Here is a 15,509-nt window from a genome sequence, read left to right as displayed (position 1 = left end):
GAAGGCCTCTCCAGACGTTTTTTTTGCGCCGGTGCCGAAAAATCGACCCAGTCGCGTCCTAGGAGCCTGATTTTCGTCGGTCTGGGCCGAAAACAGTGCCGGCGGACCCAGACCGAACCCGGCGCGCTGGGGGGCGCCCGGGGTCGCCGGGGCGAACTGTTTTGGCGCGAAACAGCCGCAGGCCCGCCGCGTCAGCGACACGACTCTCTTCCCGGCCCTTCGTCATCCTCATCGCCTCGTTTCCTGCGGCGAATCAATGCCAAAGCTGTCGCGCTGCCGCGCTGGTCAGCCTGCGCCATTGATGCCTCACGGGCGGCACCGTGAAGACTAGATGACGCGTGTCCCTCGCCCTCACTCGCTCGCCACGCGTACACACGGCGGCACGCGCACGGGCGGCGCCTCGGCCTATATAAGACGCGCCCCAGCGCACTCGGCGATCTCACACTCTCTCGCCGTCGTCGTTCCTCCTTCTCCTCTCTCTCGCCGTCTCCAGTTCATCACACCAATGGCCGAGCGCTTCCCAGGCGACGGCGCGGCGGCGAACGGCTTCGGCCGCCGCCATCTCCACGAGAACGAGGCTCGCCTCCTTTTCGAGGCCGAGTACCCGGTCCCGCCGGACATGCGGGTGCCCAAGGCGTGGAGGATCAGCGCCGGCGGCGTGCCGGTGCCCCTGGTACCCACCGGCACGGCGCGGCGTGCGGAGATCGCACGCATCTGCTCGTCCCTGCCGCGTGCGGCGAGGGAGGGGCCACGATACGTTCCGACAGCCCGCTCTGGGAGCCTTATTTCCGCCGCCGTCACGCCGAGCAACTTGAGGCCACCAACGGCGTCGTGCCCTCCGGCAGGCTCAACGCCACCGGCCGGCGTCGGTGGTGGGGCGTGCCCGGGCGCACGTTGGAGGCCGTCCTCGAGTACATCGAGGGCGGCAACACGCCGCACCTCGAGTACCCCGCTCCCCGTCCTTCTCACACCGCCGGGGAAGCTCCTGGACCCCGAGGCGCATGGAGACCGGGGGGTCCTCCTCGTCCGGCGGCTCTCCCTACCTCCACCTCCGCCACGTCAAGCCGGAGCCCCAGGACACGCCTGTCAGCGCGCGCACCCGCCGCTCCGGCGCCCGCATCAGCGACAACGCCTCCCCCACCGGCCGCTTCGTCCTCGTCGAGCCCAAGCCGGAGCCCGGCCTCCCCGCAGAGTACGAGGACATAGCCCGGCGCGGCTTCTTCGACGAGGACGCCCTGCGGTGGGCGCGGGACGACTACCTCCGTGGCGAGATGGTCCGGCAGCGCCGGGCCCTGGAGGAGATCGCCGCCCGCAAGCGTGGGCGCGAGGACGAGCACGACATCGTGGTCCTCGACAGCGACGACGCCCCCGGACTGTCCAACCCGCCGCGCCAACCGGGGGAGGGATGCAGCAAGGACGGCGGAGACGTAGGCGGGGGCGACGACGACGACGGCGGCAGCAGCGGTGACTACACGCGGTTCTACAGCCTCCTCGGCATGTAGAACCGCGTGGGTGGGCGGCAAGGCGGGCGGCGAGGAAGACGGCGGGGTAGCCTGCGATAGTTTTTCCTTTTTTGTAAAATATGTTTAAATTTGAACGAACTCGCCGATATTTGCATTAAATTTGAGTCGTGTTTGCGCCGTATTTGACTTTTTTAAAAAAACGTGGGCGCTGCGACTGGGGGGCATCACGCCTCCAGTGCGCGGTTTAGCGCCGGTGCGCCCTAGGGAGCGATTTTTTACCCCTCCTGAAAACCAACGGCTGGAGATGCCCTTACTCTTCGCCTCCGGCTCCGTCGTGACGGCCGCCCAACCGCGTCAACTGGGATGAGACCGGCGCCGCACATATCTACTCCGCCGACCTCCCCGGTAACTCTCGGCCCGCTCCTGCCGCTCCTCCCGGCACTATTTCTGTTTCTTAATTTTGGCCGTGACATCGACATGGGTGGTGTACGTTCGATTATTAGGCGTGAAGAAGGAGGAGATCAGGGTGGAGATTGAGGACGGGAGGTACCTCGTCATACGCACTGAGCTGGACGCTGGTGACGCGGAAGTCCACGGCCGCCGAGGCAGTTTCGCAAGGAAGTTCCGGCTGCCGGGGATGGTGAACACCGACGGCATCACGACCGACTACGCCCGCGGCGTACTGACCGTGACGGTGCCCAGGATGCACACCCGGGCCCAGCCCGTGGTCAATCTCATCGGGCTTGGTCCTGCCTGCGACCCCGTGGCCAGAGCAGCTTAAACTGATTTATTATTATATTGAAGTATATCTCTGACGGCTCAATAAGAACACTGCAGATATCAACAAGCCACCTAGCAATGCTGCAGCAATATTAATCAGGGTTGGAATCATTTGGGTTAAACGAAAGAATGTTAACAACAATTATTTTATTACATCGAAACTAGACAAGCGGTTGTTTCTCGACATTCGACACATGTTGCCTGCAGCAGGTCGAAATCCTCAAACCTTCCCACTCATCATTCCTGTTAGATAGAGGATATCACTGAGTATCTGCTCCTATAACGAATGACACCCGGCAAACCCGCGACATATCCCAGACCACCAAATATAACCTAAGACGCGGTTCTGCCTTTCTTTGACTTGTTCTTGTTTTCTTGTGTCCTCTTTTTCTTCTCTCCTGGCGTAGTCCAGGCATAATCAGCAGGGATAACAAAGGGGTCTTGGATGTCCTCCACACGGTTGCTTGGACCTTGTGCTGTCGAGAAGTTCTGGCGGTAAGGAGCCTTGATCCACTGAACCCAGGAGCTTGAAGACGTCTGGGCTCCTGGGCTCTTGCAATTGTCAGGGCTGGAAGGAGGTGTGCTGAACTCTTCTAATGGCTGTAGCTCTTCAAACTTTGTGAATGTCACAAGAACCCTGATTGTGGGTACAACTGGAATGGCAACCTAAGACAAATAACGTGTTATTGAATTGCTTCATCAGATCCACATTAACCCAACAGTGGTAATTCAACAAAGAGCAAACATTAAAAATTAAGTATATCAAGAATGTTATCAAGGTTCACGTGTAACACGGACTATGATGGCCCAGAAAGTCCCAGGTTATGCATATGATCTGAAATGATCCAGAGCCAACATAGGATTCTTCACATGAGGCTGGCATGGATGGAAATGTTCCTATGAAAACTAGTACAGTACAAATGAATTCTAAGGAAAAATTCCTATGTATCGTAATCCTACAAATAATCAAACAACCGATGCAGGAAAAAATTCCTGAGGATTAGAATCCTCCAAAATTCCTTTAGGAATCCATTGAATCAAAGAGGCCCTCAGTTTGTGGAGATCAGAGGAACATATACAAAGATTAAGGATTGGATTAAGAGTCAAACATATTTCTATAATAAGCATTAAATCACAAGGAAAAAAGAATGCACCATTGGAATGCGTTTTCATGGATAACATCAAAGCATAAAGTTCTGCGCTGTTGTTAATTCAAAGTTTCAAACCGCTAAAGGATAAAACATTATCAGTTATTTGATCAACATATTCAAAAAGGGCTTCAAAATGAAACACAGACAAATAGAGCTAACAAAATGAAGGTGCGTGGTTTTCTTTTTCATGACAAAAAACATCTTAACTAAACACGCAGGTTATTGCAGACCGCATTTATCAGGAAAGGAAACAGACATCCACAAATTTGATCCTTAGACTTCTACTCCCTCTGTAAAGAAAAGTAGTGATCTAAACGCTCTTATATTTCTTTACTGAGGGAATGCATGGCAAACTACAGGTTGTGTAGCATATTATCAAGAAATAAAAAACAGAAGGGGTTGATAGAATATGTTATACAGCATAGATGCACTGAAGTCCAGAATCACGAGCTACTAGCAAACCAAGAAACAAATAAATCTGCAATTTATTAACATACAGCCTATTTGAATTGTTATGCATCTCACGTTCAGCCAGAAAAAGTTATGCCTCATACCGTTGTTATTTTTTTTCACAATACAGGCCAGAAGAGGAAAACAAATAGACGGATTTTTTTTTCAAAACTCATGCATAAAGCATCTCTTAGTATAAATTAAAGAGTTAGACAGATAGATATCATATATGGGGTGACACTCATTCAAATCATAGTTCAAAAAGGGCCTTGGCTCTAGGCAATAGCAAAACACCTAGCACTTAATTGCGCTTGATGTGTGCATAATTGCACTTAAGCATGCGCTTTGGTCAGAAAAGTGCAACGCGATGGCAAAACGCACATTTAATGCCTAGCGCATTTTTAAACTTTGATACAAATACCAAATAATCACATTTGTAGTAAAACTGCCAACAAGGACTAAATTTTATTTTCAAGTATCCACATGAATCTACAGAGCGGTGTCTTGTGTATGCCTAACCAATGATAAGGATACATAGGTGTACAGATATGTTAACTACGGTTACGATTCTCTAATAGTTTTGTAACAATTGGCAATGGAATTATATGATGATAAAATTTCTCTTAAGTGCCAAAAGTGGCATGGCATGAAATGTACATTTTGACAAATAATTAAATGTACAGTACTGTCAAACTCTCAAACAACCCACTGGATTAGTGTAGCTCCAGCAACCAAGAATAAACATTACATTTGCTAACTTTGCAGTGAAGACATTGCATCATGAAACATGGCTCTTACCTTGACTGGAAAAGTTCCTGGAGGCAGTTTTGTGGTGAGTAGATCCCTCAAACGACGGATTGCCTTCACCTTGTTTGCAAGAATATCAAGTAGTGGCAAGAGCTCCTCAGTCCTCAGAGGGAAATTAGGGGACAACCAAAGAACAGGCCTTAGACCTTTCTTATACTCACTTTCTTTGCTACTTTCTTTGCGCCTATGTCCATTCTCAGAAGTTGCAAGTTTACGACAGTCCTTTTCCTTGCCATTTCTGTTCTCATCCCTTCTCACTATATCCACTGAATGTCTTCCTGGTTTAGTTTGTACATTTGATGGAGATCCAAGGCGGAGGTCGCTAACCTTCTCATCTACACAGAGCGAACTTCTTGGAGGTGCCATCTTCTTTGTCATCTCTAGTTTACTAATGCCAGTTTGACCCCTCTTTCCCCAATTACTAAACCAACCTTTCTTATCATGCTTACTCTCCCCATTTCCAGAGATGCTCAAATCCTCAATTGGTATTTCCCTCTCCCTTGGCTCAAAGCAACTATGCCTAGGACCTACAAAGGTGTCGGACTGGCTGTCACCAACAGCATCTGAAGAATCCATCTTAAGCGCAGATTCCAGCTGCCTCTTCTCCTCGTCAGTCAGTACATCATCGAACCCCTCACTCTCAGTATCATTCTCATTGCAAGCTGAAAAGAATTCCTCATCCGTCATAGCACCAGGAACCCTCCTTGACTTAACACTCACCATAACATGGTGCATGTCATACACCTTAGCCTTCCACAAGCCAACAGCCTCTGTCCTCTCCTGCCGCCGCCATGTGACCTGTGGAAGCAGCACTGCTTGAGTGACATCTATCCCCGGACGGAAGATATTCGTCTGTGACATTGCGGTGACCTCCTGCTGGACCTCTGCCTCGGAGGCCGGCGCGCCAGCACCTTCAAGCGCGTTCATCACCTCCTTATCTTTGTGGTTAATCATGCACAAGGACCCTGGTGGCACCTTGCCGTCCTCCGAGCCCTCCCCAAGAAACAGAATAGTCTGGTCAGAGCGCTGGATCTTGAAGCCATCGAAGCCTGCAAGCGTCATGTCCGCACGGAGGTTGGCCCCGCGCTTCCAGACCCTGTAGGTATCCGAGGGCGCGATGCGGGAGATGAAGGGAATGACGGAGCTCTCGAAGTGGAATGTGATTTCCATGTAGAAGTCGCGCATCCGGCGCATGGCGGCGACAACACGGGGCAGGCGGCGGCACCATTTGGCCCAGGCGAGAGGCTGGTAGTGGCGCACGATGACGCGTGCGAGCGCCTCCTCACGCGCGCAGATAGCCTCCTGGAGCGCGCTCCAGCCATGCTCGTTCTGCAGGCTCCAGTCGGCCCCCGCCGCCATGAGCATCTCAGCTGCCGCCGCGTCGCCGAAGCGGACGGCGAGGTGGAGCGGGGTCTCGCGCCCAGGGACGTCACGCCGGTCGAGGATGGCCGAGACAGCCTCCGCTCGCACCTCCTCGGCGATGGAGTCCGCCTCCGTCCGGATCTCCTCGGGCTTCCGAGCCTGCGGGAGCGCGTCTAGCACGCGGCGAAGGGCAGCGTGGTCCTGCATCGCCACGGCGTGGTGCGCTGGGCTCTGCGCATACCTCGCCGCGTCAACGCCAGCCATCGCGCCGCGACCACCGGCGCAACTCCTGCGAATCCGGGGACCGAGCCTCGCCTCTCCGTAGCCCTATTGCCCTGATCTGTAACGCCACGCAAATAATTGAGTGCAACGGAAGGGGCGAGAAGCAAGCAAGAATCGATGGAAGGATCCCTTGCTTGCGCACCAGTTCCCCTCCAATCCCAATCTTGGGGCTCTCGCCTTGCCTATCTATCGGGCTCACTCCCTCGTGTCTTCTCTCTCTAGACTCAGCCTAGGACCGAGGGAAAGTATTCACATCTAGAAGGTGGGAGGGGGGATTGGGCTTGTGTGTTGGGCGGCGACGAACATTGGGAAACTCTCCCTATCATTTGATCGTGGCAATTTGTCGGACAGGCAGTTTATAGCCGGTACTTGACAACGAAGCTCAACCTCCGCATGCACTACAAAGCAAGAACGAATTAATCCGGTAGACATTGTTGAGTATATGTATTGTGTCCATATTTTGTATCGGGTATGTCTCTTAATTTTTTATATAGTTGAGATTTGATCCACTTTTGTACATCATATATACGTGTCTTATGCATAAAGAGCAATACATCGTGTAATTATATATGGTATCAGTTTTTAGGTTTTATCCATAGTCTTTCGCTGCCGCCGTCGCCGCGCGCCTTCTTCGCACCGCCGCCTTCCCTTCGCCACAGCCTGCGCACCCCCGCGCCGGCCGCCGCCCATCCGCATCGCGCGATCCGCCTGTCTGCGTCGCTCCACCCGCGTCACTAGCCGCCGCCAGCCCGCTTCGCTCGTCACTAGCCGCGTCAAACCCCGCAAGCCACAAGCCGCGTCGCCCGTTCCCGCACGTGTGTCGCCCGTTCCGCTTGCTAGCTGTCGCCAGCTCGCTTCTGCCATCCCGCAACGTCGCATCGCCCGTCGCTACCACGCCTTGCTACTACCTGCCTCGCCCAAAGCCATCACACCCGAGCCGCCGAGCCGTCCCACTCTCGCCATGTCATCCGTCACCTCCTCCGCATCAACCAACTCCAACACGTTCGACGACGCCAATCCTTCTGACGTCAACGACATCCGCAACCTCAACATCTTTGAGCGGGTGCCGGTTCGTCTCTCACAGGCGGACTCCTGCTACTACACGTTGATGAGGACATCAATACCATTGTTACACCCACTGCCCCTACTGCTATACATATTGGACCAATTACTAGAGCTCGCGCACGCCAATTGAATTACCGGGTACTTTCGTTTCTTGATAACGGTTGTAATGTTCACGAGAATATGATGCTGCCTAAATTGGATACATTTGTTTTGCTTATAAATGAAGGGCCTAGCTTGGACAAGAAAGATGAATCTTGGAGCAAGTTCAAGCATGAAGATGATGGCATGCGCAAGGGAAACAAGAATGGTGTTACAAGTGATGATTGTAGGACTTTGAAGCCATCATAATAAGTGCATAAAGCCATGAACGAAATATACAAGATGCCATTTCATAAATGTCGTCCAGAGGCTATTCTAGGTGCTGCTTCACCTTATTATTGGACCAGGCCCATGTAATTTCAAAATACTTGATTATAGGCTATTTTTAGAGTCCGTATGTGTGGGGAAATAATAGTTAGGGTTGGTTTCGGACCCCTCCCCAAGGGCCACAAAATCCCCCCCCTCTTCCTCCATATATACAGCCCTTAGGGCGTCGTTTAGACTTTGGGTTTCGTTTAGATTAAAAGTTCGCCATAGTTGCAACTTCGCGTACTTCATTTGTCTTCAACGACCAGACAAAGGCGTCACAGGACCCCACCTTCATTAATAAAGCTTTCCTCTTATATTCGCAATATCCAGATTGCAAACTCAGTTTCTTACTTGTTCTTCGTTTTCTCGCAGGAAACAGACCCTCATGGTCAGGTTGATCATGCTCTGGCGTGGTCAATAACCCCTCGAAAGTTGGTTTAGCGATTGCTAATGCACGACGTCTCGCACGTTCGTAGTCGGACCTTCAAGGTCGACTCCCACAAAAAACGATAGCCACCATCTCATCGAAACATCGGAACACCTTCGCCTCTATCAAGTGGTATCAGATTTTCAGGTTGCTCGGTGAGATTTTATAGTTTTTACGTAGTTTAGATCAAGTCTGTTCTTCATACCTACAGTCCACGAAAAAGCCAAAAAAATTAAGGTTAGTTCATCATATCGGAACCAATCTGAGCCTTTGCATAATCTTTTTAGGGTTTTGCATTGTTTAATTTGCGGTTGCATCGTCGTGTCTAGTTGCTCGTCTTAGTATCTAGTCCTTCCGCCGGTTCCGCCTCGCGCAGCTGCCTCCAGCCAGCTGCGACTCTGGGTCAACCTCCCGCATGTCGACTCCGCCCCGCGCTCCGCGCCTCCCGCGCTCGGCCGGGTCGCCGAGCGCCCGCTGGCCGGCTGTTCCGGGTCACCTCCCCGCGCCCGACCCAGGCGGCTCCGGGTGTGTAGCGACCCGACCTCAAATGGTCAAGTCTCTGTGTTTAATGTCATCCCTGGATCGGTAATGCTGACACACACAGTACTCGAAGGATTTATAACAGAGTAGCAATCACACACTTATTACATCGAATGTCTCAAAAAAGAACTTATTACAATAATATGGCTTAAGGCCATCTAAATAAGATAACAGCGGAAGGCTTGGAAGATAAAGTGAGTCCATCAACTCCAAGGGCATAGCTGAGTGCACGACAAACGACCTAGCACACCTTACTCCTCGTCTGAAAAGTCTGCAACATGATATTTTGCAGCCCGAAACGGGCCAGCACAAGAAATATGCTGGCAATGTAACACAGTAGAGCAATGAACAGATAATGGATATCACTATATGCATATTTGGCTGGTGGAGGCTCTATGGTTACAATGTTTTTGCGAAAAGCCAATTTTTTCCTACTACAAAGGAATATATTTTATTTAACTATCATGGTAGTTGAAACATTGAGAATGGTACCCCCATCTCAATCCCAATTAAAAATAATTATCAACCCAACAGATTAATTTAGAGTGATGAGATCCATATGATAATCCAGGAACCAGATACTCAAGATGTCCATAACCGGGGACACGACTAATCATGATTAGTTTGTACACTCTGCAGAGGTTTGCGCACTTTTCCCCACAAGACTCGATCTCCTCCGTTGGATTTCTCGCACTACATGGTGTTTGAGAAACGGATGACTGAGACACAGTCTTTCAGAAGCATTAACTCTAACCCCGGTTAGACAGTACCAACCTACATCCTCTACATCTGCTAGCCTACCACTGGAAGAGGTCATGCAACCTACTCAACTATGCTAGAGCCCATAATAGCTTGTAGCTGCACACGGAAGTTTCTAGTATGAAAAATCTTACGATCCGTTTGAGCCTGGGCGATGGACCATAGGAGGATCACACGGTATAACCCCGAGATCTCCTAAGACAACACTGGTATATCCCCAGGTGCCCAAACCAACAATCCACCCAGATGTGTATTAAAGTTGCCACCTTAAGTTGAACCTTAAATTAGACACTCACATCTATCATGAATACACTCAAACCCAATCCACGTCTACGAGCATAGCATGGCAATTTAAGCATAAGGTAGAAGTAACTCCCAAGAGTTTGATAATAAAACAAGTAATAGGTTCTACCTCATCATCTACTTCCCAATACCCACATGTTAATCACAACCTAATTATGCAATGTTTAAGGATGGAAACTAATGCATAAAAACTGGGTATGAAAAAAGTATGATCAATGTGTTACTTACCTTGCTGGCGTTCTGCAAGTCCTAGAGACTCGTAGTAGCACGCTTCGCACTTCGAGAATTCTATCGCAATAAACAATAGCATACATAAGCAATCAAGCAAAGATGCATGGGTAAAAGTCAAATAAGAATATCGAATCTGAAAACTCAACTGAAGAGATTTGATTTGCAAAAAGAATCAAATCAAACAGAGCAACGAAACTCAAACTATGAAAGAAACAAGATCTGTTTGCTAATCTGGACTAAAGTCAAATTTTACAGTACCAAAATCTTGTTCAAGTTGGTTAAACAGAAAGAGAGCTTCGAGACGAAGATCTAGGCACTTGTATCACCCGATTTGGATAACCGAGCAAAAAGATAAACTAAAACGAAGATCAGGGCAGAAATCAGGATCGAAAATAATCGCGGAAAAACCCTGGAAAATAAACCGAGACGAACAGGCTAACGAACGAACGTTCACTGTCTGTGGTTAACTGACGAACAGTGTTCGTTAAAATGAACGTACGGACAAATGTCCGCTATTTAACTAAACCGAAGGAAAACCGAACAAAACTGATCTAAATAAAAAAATCTAGATCTAGGGTTTTGAAAAAACCCGGCGGTTTTTCCCGAGAAAAACCGGACGGCGGCGGCTACCTCAGCGGCGGCGGCGGAGCACGACGCTAGGGTTAGGGTGCGAGGTGGCGGCTTGGGCCTCGGGGTCGCGGGCTAGCGGCTTATAAAGCCTCGGCCGGAGGACGTCGGCTCGGGCACGGCCCGGTTAGGTCGGTGCATTTTTTAAATATATCCTAACGCAGAAAAACAAATAAAAGAAATACTAAACGGAGTCCAAAAATCCTGAAATAAATTTTCATGGTCCTCTAATAATATTCTGGACAAAGTAAACATTTATTTGGGCCTCTAATGCAATTTTGAGAAATGCATAATTTTTTCCTAATTAAAATAAAATAGCAACAAAAGTCCAAAAGAAATATTTATTGGATTTTAATATTTTTACTCCAATATTCCCTTTATTTTGGAGAAGTCATATTATCTCTTTTCATATATTTTAATATGAAATAGTTTTTGGAGAAAAAAATAAACCCAAAGTGATCCTTGTTTCGATATTTGATAAAACTCAAATATGAAAAACATGAAATCCACAACTCTCTCCGTGGGTCCTTGAGTTGCTTAGAATTCCGAGGATCGCAAAGCAAAAATGCAGTAAAATATGATATGCATGAATGATCTATGTATAACATTCCAAATTGAAAATTTGGGATGTTACAAACCTACCCCCCTTAAGATGAATCTCGCCCTCGAGATTCGGGTTGGCTAGAAAATGGGTGTGGGTGGTCTTTGCGTAAATCGTCCTCTTGTTCCCAGGTAGCTTCATCCTCGGTATGGTGGCTCCACTGAACTTTGCAAAACTTGATAACCTTGCTGAGTGTAACTCGGCTGGCAAACTCGAGAATCTTAACTGGTTTCTCCTCATAGGTCAGATCACTGTCCAACTAAATTGCTTCCAGGGGCACTGTATCTCTCAGAGGGATATCGACCATCTCTGCATGGCACTTCTTCATCTAGGAAACGTGAAAAACATCATGAACTCCTAACAGTCCCTCGGGTAACTCCAACTTGTATGCAACCTCTCCCACACGTTCCAAAACACGGTACGGTCCTACAAATCTCGGGTCTAACTTTCCCTAAACTCCAAAACGCTTAACTCCCCGGAGCAGTGACACACGAAGATATGCTCTGTCTCCAATTTCATAGACTACCTCCTTGCGTTTTGAGTCTGCATAGCTCTTCTGTCTGGACTGAGCTACCTTTAGTCTATCTCGAATTAGTTCAACCTTCTCTTCGGACTCCTTGATCAAATCTGGTCCAAACAACTAGCGGTCTCCAACTTCATCCCACATCAATGGTGTTCGACATCTTCTTCCATACAGGGCTTCGAACGGTGCCATCTTCAAACTGACCTGGTAGTTGTTGTTGTATGAGAACTCCGCATAAGGCAAATTATCATCCCAACTAGATCCATAATCTAGCACACAAGCTCTCAACATGTCCTCCAAAATCTGATTAACTCTCTCAGTCTGTCCATCTGTCTGCGGATGAAAGGCTCTACTAAACTCTAGCCTGGTTCCCAAAGTCTGGTGCAGCTCGTGCCAAAACTTTGAAGTAAACTGTGTTCGTCTATCTGATACGATGGTCCTCAGAACTCCGTGCAGACATACGATCTTGGTCATATATATCTTGGCCAACTTCGCACTGGTATAGGTGGTTTTCACTAGGATAAAGTGAGCTACTTTGGTCAAGCGATCCACTACTATTCAGATAGAATCATATTCCGATCGGGTCCTGGGTAATCCGGTGATAAAATCCATGCCAAGCTTGTCCCACTTCTGTTCGGGTATCGGCATAGGCTGCAGTAATCCTGCTGGCTTCTGATGTTCTGCCTTCACTCTTTGACATTCATCACATATGGCTACATACTCGGCAATATCCTTCTTCATTCCAGTCCACCAGAAATGCTCCTTCAAATCCAAATACATCTTGGTGTTTCCGGGGTGTATCGAGTATGGCGAGTCATGAGCTTCCTGTAGTATCAACTTCCTGATGTCGGCATTATTGGGCACATAAACACGGTCCTCAAACCACAAGGTGTCGTGCTCATCTTCACGAAAACCTTTGGCTTTTCCTTTGCTCATTTTCTCCTTTATTTCAGCTATTTCTTTGTCATCCTTCTGTACTTCTCGAAATAATGTTGACTGAACTTCCATCGTCGCAACAAAACCTCTAGGAACAATCTCCAAACGAAGTCCCCTGAGATCCTCTGCTAACCCCTTTGGCAATTCCCCGCTTACGAGGGTATTTATATAACTCTTTCGGCTCAAAGCGTCTGCTACGACATTGGCCTTGCCTGGATGATAATGCAACTTCATATCATAATCCTTTATGAGCTCCAACCATCTCCTATGCCTGAGGTTCAGCTCCTTCTGTGTGAAAATGTACTTCAAACTCTTATGACCCGTGTACACATCACAATGGTTTCCAATAGGAAAGTGTCTCCAGGTCTTGAGTGCATGCACTACAGCTGCTAACTCTAAATCATGCGTGGCGTAATTCAACTCATGCGGTCGAAGTTGTCATGAGGCATATGAAACAACTCTTCCGTCCTGCATTAGTACTCCTCCAAGTCCTAAGCGAGAGGCGTCGCAATACACTTGGAAATCCTTGCGTATATCTGGCAGAATCAGCACTGGGGCTGTGGTTAGACGTTTCTTCAACTCCTGGAAACTTGCTTCACATTCTTCAGTCTAATGGAACTTGGTGTCCTTCTTCAACAACGTCGTCCTGGGCTTCGCAATCTTAGAAAAATTCTCAATGAATCTCTGGTAATATCCCGCGAGTCCGAGAAAACTGCGGATCTCTCCAACCGAGGTGGGTGCCAACTATTCAGTGACTGACTTAACCTTGGTGGGGTCTACTACTATCCCTTCTCATGATATAACATGTCCAAGGAATCCAACTTCCTTCAACCAAAATTCACATTTGCTGAATTTAGTGTATAGCTGATGTTCCCTGAGCTTCTCGAGAACTAAACGCAAATGTTCCATGTGCTCCTCTTCATTCTTCGAGTACACCAAAATGTCATCAATGAACACCACACCGAACTTACCCAAGAACTACATGAACACCTTATTCATCATACTCATGAAATAGGCAGGGGCATTAGTCAATCCAAATGACATAACCATATACTCATAAAGCCCGTACCTTGTGGTGAAAGCTATTTTTGGTATATCCTTTTCTCGAATCTTCAACTGATGGTATCTTGATCAAAGATTGATCTTGGAAAAGACTTTAGCTCCTTGTAGCTGGTCAAACAAATCATTGATCATCGGCAGCGGGTACTTGTTCTTGATCGTTACTTCATTCAATGCCCAATAATCAACAACCATTCTCAGAGACTTATCCTTCTTCTCAACCAAGAGCATTGGGGCTCCCCATGGTGACGAACTTCGTTGAATGTAACCTTTCTCCAACAACTCATTAATCTGCTTCTTGATCTCCTCTAGATCATTTGCGGGCGTCCGGTATGGTCTCTTTGATATTGGTCCGGTGCCTGGCAACAACTCTATCAAAAACTCAATGTCTCGATCCGGCGGCATGCCTGGTAATTCTTCTGGAAATACGTACGGGTAATCCTTCACTACAGACACTTCCTCCTGAACAACTCTCGTGAGGGAATTTACTTGGGGTCCTCCTTGGTACATGCTTGGATACATACTTAATCCTTTTTCCCTCTGGGGTAGTGAGCAGAATTGACTTGCTAACGCAATCAATGTTTCCTCCATACTTCGATAGCCAATCCATTCCCAATATCACATCCAATCCTTGGGATTTCAAAATTATTAGGTCTAAGGGGAAAACATGGCTGCCAATGGTTAAGGGTAACCGGTCGCACCAACGGCTAGCCATATACTCTGCACCGGGTGAGCTCACTAACAAGGGTGTCCTAAGGGCTAAGGTGGGTAACTTGAACTTGTCCACAAATCCCCTTGAAATGTATGAATGCGATGCACCAGTATCAAAAAGAACAAGAGCAGTAAATGACTTAACCAAAAACTTATCGATAACTGCATATGGCTGCTCTTCAACCTCCTCCATGTTTATGTGGTTCACTTGTCCCATGTTGAAAGAGTTGGGCTTCATCCCAGAGATTCCATTTCCATTGTCATTCTTCAACTCTGGACAATCATTGGTGTAGTGTCCAGTCTTCCCGCACTTGAAACAGGTAATGTGACTCTGGTCCTTCTTGGCGGGTGTGGCTGGGTTAGAGCGGTTCTGATTGCTGCCTGCTCCATTCCCGTTCCCATTCTTGGGGCCACTGTGGTTATGTGAACTTCCTCCATTATGGGTATGGCCTCCATGGTTATGGGTATATCCTCCCGAGTTCTGGGTGAAACGGGGCTTCTGCTGAGCTCCAGAATTGTACTTCCCTTGTCCATACTTCCTCTTGCGGCTCTCAATCTACTGCTGCTTCCCTTCAATCATAAGAGCCTTATCTACCAACTCCTGGTAGTTGTTAAATGTTGCCACCATTAACTGCATGCTCATCTCATCATTCAACCCTTCCATAAACTTCTCCTGCTTCGCGGCATCTGAGGCCACATCATCAGGGGCATAGCGAGATAACTTACTAAACTCATCTACGTACTGAGCCACAGTACGGTTCCCCTGGCGTAAGTTCCGAAACTCACGCTACTTCATGCTCATAGCTCCAGTTGAGACATGGGCTGTGCGGAACGCTTGCTGAAACTGCTCTCAAGTGACATTGGCTATAGGAAAAGTAGCTGTGTAATTTTCCCACCATGCGGCTGCGGATCCATCCAATTGGTGTGTGGCAAAATGCACCTTCTCAGCATCTGTGCAACCGGCAGTGGTTAACTCCCTTCCAATCATGAGTAGCTAGTCATCTGCAACTATGGGCTCAGTGCT

At 48.4% G+C, this 15,509-nt stretch overlaps 2 protein-coding genes across 2 annotated transcripts; one reads left to right on the top strand and one right to left on the bottom strand.

Moving 5' to 3' along the window:
• Positions 1–1,001: 1,001 nt before the first annotated feature.
• LOC125535836 (18.8 kDa class V heat shock protein-like) lies at positions 1,002–2,266 on the top strand. Its single transcript, XM_048698906.1, has 3 exons — positions 1,002–1,240; positions 1,804–1,868; positions 1,967–2,266. The coding sequence occupies exons 1-3, from the start codon at positions 1,002–1,004 to the stop codon at positions 2,242–2,244; spliced, it is 582 nt and encodes a 193-aa protein (XP_048554863.1). The 3' UTR covers positions 2,245–2,266.
• A 35-nt stretch (positions 2,267–2,301) lies between these two features.
• Positions 2,302–6,655, bottom strand: LOC125536848 (ankyrin repeat domain-containing protein 13B). The gene is made up of 3 exons (XM_048700130.1): positions 6,438–6,655; positions 4,643–6,353; positions 2,302–2,909 (listed from the first exon to the last, which is right to left on the bottom strand). Exons 2-3 carry the CDS (start codon positions 6,275–6,277, stop codon positions 2,577–2,579), a joined length of 1,968 nt encoding a protein of 655 aa, XP_048556087.1. The 5' UTR covers positions 6,278–6,353; positions 6,438–6,655; the 3' UTR covers positions 2,302–2,576.
• Between the last annotated feature and the right edge of the window lie 8,854 nt (positions 6,656–15,509).

The sequence above is a fragment of the Triticum urartu genome, chromosome 2 (genome assembly GCF_003073215.2).
Source record: "Triticum urartu cultivar G1812 chromosome 2, Tu2.1, whole genome shotgun sequence".
In the NCBI taxonomy this organism is placed as follows: domain Eukaryota; kingdom Viridiplantae; phylum Streptophyta; class Magnoliopsida; order Poales; family Poaceae; genus Triticum; species Triticum urartu.
Note: the sequence above shows the minus strand (reverse complement) of the source record. Positions and strands in the feature narration are given on the sequence as shown.